The sequence below is a fragment of the Lathyrus oleraceus genome, chromosome 4 (genome assembly GCF_024323335.1).
Source record: "Lathyrus oleraceus cultivar Zhongwan6 chromosome 4, CAAS_Psat_ZW6_1.0, whole genome shotgun sequence".
Classification (NCBI taxonomy): domain Eukaryota; kingdom Viridiplantae; phylum Streptophyta; class Magnoliopsida; order Fabales; family Fabaceae; genus Lathyrus; species Lathyrus oleraceus.
Window position 1 is genome coordinate 156,390,653 of NC_066582.1, and position 6,978 is coordinate 156,397,630.

A 6,978-nucleotide genomic window follows, 5' to 3' on the forward strand; every position below is an offset into this window, starting at 1 on the left:
TAACTTACTCATCCTTATTTTTATCCTTTTTGCATTCTAGTGCAATCACATTAAGCCTATTATCCTTTCACACTCATAGCAAGATAATCCGTTAGTGACTACGATCTCATTTTTTTTCTTTTTTCTCGCACTTTGGCTCAAATAACAACTAAAGAGGGTTGCACCGTTGGGTTAAATGACCGGGTGAGGGTCACCTAACTTAGAAGGAACAATACTTTTCGTTAATTTGGTCATTATTTTTCTCTTTTAAGCCTGAGATCATACACTTATTTGCATCGAATTCATGCATAGTGTGTGTTTAGGATGGTGTTGACTGCTAGATAAACTGCTTAAGGAATATTAAAGGATAGAATTTAAGGTTATGGCATGACAAGTACTCAAATCGATCTTATACTTGGGAAATTTAAGGTGTTAAAACGATACCAATCTTGTAAAGTTTTTCCAAGTCTCTACAATCCAACCTAAGTTTTATCTATAGCTTAAAATTTTCAAAACATGCACTGTATTTCTAAGTCAAGATTTTCACAAAAGTTTGGTATGGCTCAAGAAAATGGGAGAATCAATAAATAACGGAAACCACGCATAAAGACTGGACAGTGCATGATATTTGACTCAACTAACACTAAAAAATTTAACAAAGGAAATGAAAATAGTTAAATCTACCTAGAAAGCAATAAATAAAAGCGGTAAAGCTTCCTCCCCCACACTTAAATCGAGCATTGTCCCCAATGCAACGACATAAGGTAAGAAAGGAAGGTGGAACTTGGAATGTCTGTTACTGGTGGCCTTGGCCACATGTTCGTCCACGCCCACCATTTCTAGGATGGTGAGGTGGCGTACCCACATATGAGGCATGGTCTTGGAGGTCCTCCACACGTACTATCAAATCTGCCATCTCATTAATCAAACCTGACATGTTATGTTCATTCCTGAAAGCATGATCATGCTGATCATGCTGTATCTGTCGAAGGATTTGCATCATCTCAGTTTGTTGAGCTTCCATGTTTTGAATCCATTGGTCGCGTCGAGCGTCTAATTCGCTACGTCACATCATTTCAACGTAAATGTCATCAAGAATGGCAGGTATATCCTCATTTCATCTTCTGGGCCTACGCCTGGACAATGTACCTGCAACATTTTCAGAAGAAACATGTGTGATGTGTGGGTGTGTGTCAGTTTCAGGAGCAACCTGCTCCACCTGATCATAATCCTCAGCAATGTCCCTGCCAGCAGCTACATTCTTAGAAATGTGCGCGGGGACTGGCAATCATGGTTACTAGGCCTCCTATTAGGATTGGTCCATGGGTTGCTTATGCCATATGATTAAAGTTGGTTATCATAAATGTAGCAGCATTAACGGGACGGGCTTGTGAAGCACAATACATTATGAAGAGCTCATCTTTGGACATGGAGGTTATGTTTTCTTCTTTTCTGAATAGGGTGTGAGCTATGATCTTATGAAAATAACAGATCGCAGGATTACAAATGTTCTCAGAATGCATGACATTTGGCTCAGGATGGTTATTTCCGATAATGCTTCCCCAAAAATAGTTTAGTTCAAGGTTCGTGAGTAGTTCTTCTTGGGTGACGGTAAAGACATCAGAGCCATTTGGGAATCCTAGGAGTTCAGCCATTTCTCTATGGTTATAGCGATAATCAACACCAAGCATCCTAAAAGTGATAAGGCCTCTATTGAATCCAAAACCATGGTTAGGAAAGTAAACAAGGGAGCTCAGGAATTTTAGGGTTAGCCTACGGTAAGAACTAAATCTTCTTTTGACAGCAAAATTATCCCAACCAATATGGTTAAGCAGAAACATAACACTATCTCGGATACCTAGCTTAGTCATGGTAAGTCCATCAGGATAGATAGTTAGTGCCATCTCTCTCTGAGCTAAAGCTTCAAAGCGTCTCCTCTGAGCTCTACCTCTGAAAACAATGTCCATATAGTCTACTTGTTGCATCGTGAAAGTTAGTAGCTAGCTAAAGTTAAGTTATCTTGGGAGTAAGTAGACAATAGTGCTAAGTAAGTAATGGTTAATTATAAAGAAAAGTACCGAGTAACTTTATGAAAGAGATAAAAAAAGAAAAAAAAGAAATAGTAAGGAATAATAATAGAAAAACTAGGATTAATAATTCAAAGTAAAGACTAAGATGCAGGTTGTCTCCCACCAAGTGCTTTGTTTAGTGTCGTAAGCTCGACAAAATTTTAACAAAAGATTAATTTTGGGAATGAGTGGGCATCTTTACAAGCTTTAGACTAGTGGAATAGTCTATGTTGTCAATGCTATGATAATGTTTCAAGCGCTACCCGTTTATGATAAATGGTTCACTAGATTTGCGATTTATTTCTATTGCTCCATTTGGAAAAACTTTGGTAATTTCAAAGGGACCGGACCACCTAGAACGAAGTTTGCTTGGAAAAAGTTTAAGTCGAGAATTAAACAGAAGTACTAAGTCACCCTCATTAAACTCTTTCCTCAATATACGTTTGTCATGCCACTTTTTAGTTCTTTCTTTATCGATCCGGGAATTCTTGTATGTGTCTAATCTAAGTTCTTCCAGTTCATGGATATCTAAAATTCTCTTCTCGTCTGCAGTAGTATAATTTAGATTAAGGTTCCTGACGGCCCAATAAGCTTTATGCCTTAGTTCTAACGGCAAATGACACGATTTTCCATAAACTAGCTTAAATGGTGTGGTTCCTGTCAGGGTCTTATAAGCTGTCCTATATGCCCACAGAGCTTCGTGTAACTTTGAAGATAAATCTTTCCTAGAGGTGGCAACTGTTTCTTCTAAGATTTGCTTAATTTCTCTATTTGAGACCTCTACTTGCCCACTTGTTTGTGGGTGATAGGGTGTTGCTACACGGTGTCGGGCTCCATATTTCAGTAACAGTTTTTCAAAGATCTTTGAAATGAAATTGAAGCCACCATCACTGATGACAAGTCTCGGCACACCGAATCTAGGAAAAATTATATGCTTGAAGAGCCTAATTACTACTCGTGCATCATTTGTTGGAGAGGCTATAGCCTCGATCCATTTCGATACGTAATCAACAATAACGAGTATGTACTTGTTACAAGAAGGAGATGGGAATGATCCCATGAAATCAATTCCCCACTCGTCAAAGACTTCTACTTCCAAAATTCTTTTAAATGGCATTTCGTCGCGTCTAGAGATGTTTCCAGTGCGTTGGCACCGATCGCAATTTATGACTGCGATGTGTATGTCTTTCCACAGAGTGGGCCAAAAGAGGCCAACTTGTAAGGTCTTGGCGCAAGTCTTTGAAGTGCTTGCATGTCCTCCATAGGGAGCATAATGACAATGATAAACTATATTTTCTACTTCATCTTCGGGGACACATCGACGTAAAATACCATTGGCGTCTCTTTTGAAAAGAAGAGGCTCGTCCCAATAATACTGTTTAAGATCAAGGAAGAATTTCTTCTTTTGTTGGTAAGTTAAATCTAGTGGAAGCACTCAAACTGCTAAGTAGTTGACAAAGTCAGCATACCATGGTAGTGTGGTTTTAGTATAAATTTTTTCCATAACTTCATTTGTTTCGGTATCATTATAAGTTAATGTTCATTCAACTATATTACTTTCCAATTGGGCTATGATTCGTTCATAAGGAAAATCATCATTGATAGGCACTCGTTCAGGGTCAATGCCTTCCATTCTCGACAAGTGATCAGCTACGACATTTTCAGTGCCTTTCTTATCTTTGATTTCTAAATCAAACTCTTGTAGGAGTAAAATCTACCTTCGAAGTCTTGGTTTGGCGTCCTTTTTACTTAAGAGGTACCTAATTGCAGCATGATCGATATAGATAATTATTTTTGCTCCTACTAGGTAAGAACAAAATTTATCCAAAGCAAACATGACAACTAAAAGTTCCTTTTCCATGGTGGCGTAGTTCATTTGCGCAGGATCTAAGGTTCTTCTTGCGTAATAGATTGCATGAAGCTTTTTATCCTTTCTTTGTCGTAAGACTATGCCTACGGCATAATCACTAGTGTCACACATGATTTCAAATGGTAATCTCCAATCAGGTGGTTGCATGATAGGTGCGGTGATGAGAGTTGTTTTTAATTGTTCAAACGCTTTTAAGAATTTGTCGTCAAAGATGAATTCAACGTCTTTCATTAATAGGCCAATTAGTGGTTTGGTGATTTGGAGAAATCTTTAATGAATCGTCGGTAAAAACCAGCGTGTCCTAAGAAACTTTGTATTTCTCTTACGATTTTCAGAGGTTGAAGGTTTTCTATAACTTCTATTTTATCTTTGTCAACTTCAATCCCCTTATCAGACACTACGTGTCCAAGTACGATTCCTTGTCGGACCATGAAATGACATTTCTCCCAACTTAACACGAGATTCACTTTTACGCATCTTTCAAGTACCATTTCTAGGTTCGATAAACATCCCTCAAAAATCTGCCCACAAGCAGAGAAATCATCCATAAATACTTCCATGAAGTCGTCTATAAAATTAGCAAAAATTAACATCATGCATCTTTGGAATGTTGCAGGAGCGTTACATAGTCCAAACAACATTCGTCGATAGGCAAATGTACCATAAGGACAAGTGAAGGATGTTTTTTCTTGGTTGTCAGGATGAATAGGGATTTGAAAGAATCCTGAATAACCATCTAAATAGCAGAAGTGAGAATGCTTAGCCAATCGTTCAAGTATTTGATCAATAAAAGGTAAAGGAAAGTGATCCTTTCGAGTGGCTTTGTTCAATTTCCTATAATCAATGCACATTCTGCTTCCAATCACAACTCTTTGTGTTATAGATTCACCTTTTTCGTTCTTAACAACTGTAACACCTCCCTTCTTTGGTACGACATGTACTAGGCCAACCCGTTGACTATCGGATATTGGGTATATAATTTCTGCTTCTAATAGCTTTTACACTTCTCTCTTGACTACATCACTCAGAACGAGATTTATCCTTCTTTGATGTTCTCTAGAGGTCTTACTGTCTTCCTCTAGCATAATGCGATGCATGCATAAAAAAGGACTTATTCCTGTAAGATTTGAGATATTATAGCTTAAAGTAGTTGGATATTTTCTTAAAACACGTAGGAGTTACTCGATTTCTATCTGTCCTAAGTTTGCGTTAACTATTACAGGTCGCTCGAGTTCAGTGTCTAGGAATTCGCACCTTAAATTTTTGGATAGTGTTTTAAGTTCTAATGCTGGTTTCTTCGGGCAAGGCATATGATTGGGTGTCAGTGCTAGACATTCACTTAAACTGTCATCTTGGTATTCCTCACGCCAATTGTCATCTTCAAAAATAGGAGGCATTGGAATTTTCAATATTTCGGAGTATGAAGTTTGTTCATTCTCCATTTCTCTTACACATCCGTCGATGACATCTAGAAGATAACATGTATCGTCTATAGCTAGTGTCTTTAAGAATCGCGTCAAAATAAATTCGACTTTTTCTTCACCAACTTCAAAGGTTAGCTTGCCTTTCTTTACATCTATAATGGCTCCAGTAATAGCTAATAATGGTCTTCCAAATATGATAGGGATATTTGAATCCTCCTTTATGTCCATGATTATGAAATCAGTAGGAATATAGAATTGACCTATGCGCACTGGAACGTTCTCTAGCATACCTACGGGAAATTTAACAGAACGATCAGCTAGTTGTACAGACATCTTAGTTGGTCTCAACTCTCCCATTTTAAGCCTTTCACATATGGACAAGGGCATTAAGCTAATATTGGCTCCTAAGTCGCATAGAGCTTTGTCTACGACAAACTTTCCGATTATCCAGGGTATGGAGAAACTCCATGGGTCTTTCAGCTTATGAGGCATATTATTTTGAATTATAGCGCTACACTCAGCAGTAAGTGTAACAGTTTCATTATCCTCGATCTTCTTCTTGTTAGATAATGTCTCCTTAAGAAACTTAGCGTATGAGGGCATTTGAGTGATAACTTCTGTAAAAGGTATTGTGATATTCAATTGTTTCAGAAGCTCTACAAATTTCTTGAATTTCCATACACTTTTGGATTTAGCAAATCTTTGAGGATATGGGATAGGAGGTTTATATGGTGGTGGAGGTACATATGGTTCTTCTTTCTCTATGGCCTCTTCACTTTTAGTTTTCTTTAGTTTGTTTTCCTTCTCAGTTATTTTACCAGGGTCTTGGTGCATGGCTGGATTTTGAAGTCTAGGGTCGGTTGGCCCGTCTAGTTTTGTCTCACTTCATAGTGTAATAGCATTTGCATGAACTTTAGGGTTTGGTTATGGCTGTCCAGAAAATGTACCTTTAGGGGCAACAGTAGGTGCTTGTTGTTGTGCCACTTGCGAAATTTTTGTTTCTAACATTTGGTTATGGGTGACTAAAGCGTATACTTTGTTTGCTAATTGCTTAATTTGCTCACTAGTGTGTATGTTTTGATTTAGGAAATCCTTATTTGTTTGGGCCTGGGTAGCTATGAAGTTTTCCATCATTATTTCAAGGTTTGACTTCCTAGGAGCATTTGGAGCATTTGTGGCACCTTATCATATCCTGGTGGTACAGCAGGTGCTTGGCTAGGTGCATTCGATGGGTTATTGGTTTTGTACGAAAAGTTTGGATGGTTATTCCAACCTGGGCTATAGGTGTTTGAGTAAGGGTTTCCTTGAGCATAATTCACTTGGTATGTGGAGATTCCTGCCAAAAGTTGACATTCTGGGGTAGCATGCCTAGGAACTCCGCATAACTCGCAGTTTGGAGCTATGGCAGCCACGGTGGTTATGGGTGTTATGGTCAGGTTTTCTATCTTTTCGGTGAGAGCATCTACTTTAATATTGACATGGTCAAGACTGCTTATTTTATACATACCGCCTTTCGTTGGAGGTTTCTCTACGGAGTTTCTTTCACTTCCCCACTGATAGTGATTTTGGGCCATACTTTTAATAAGTTGATAAGCCTTATTGTAAGGTTTATCCATCAGTGCGCCACCCGCCGCGG

General features: G+C 38.3%; 2 protein-coding genes across 2 annotated transcripts; both read right to left on the reverse strand.

Moving 5' to 3' along the window:
* Nucleotides 1-2,307: 2,307 nt before the first annotated feature.
* Nucleotides 2,308-3,165, reverse strand: LOC127136489 (uncharacterized). Its single transcript, XM_051063038.1, has one exon. The coding sequence runs from the start codon at nucleotides 3,163-3,165 to the stop codon at nucleotides 2,308-2,310; it is 858 nt and encodes a 285-aa protein (XP_050918995.1).
* Nucleotides 3,166-5,096: 1,931 nt separating this feature from the next.
* On the reverse strand, nucleotides 5,097-6,176 carry LOC127136490 (uncharacterized). The gene is made up of 2 exons (XM_051063039.1): nucleotides 5,637-6,176; nucleotides 5,097-5,558 (listed from the first exon to the last, which is right to left on the reverse strand). The coding sequence occupies exons 1-2, from the start codon at nucleotides 6,174-6,176 to the stop codon at nucleotides 5,097-5,099; spliced, it is 1,002 nt and encodes a 333-aa protein (XP_050918996.1).
* Between the last annotated feature and the right edge of the window lie 802 nt (nucleotides 6,177-6,978).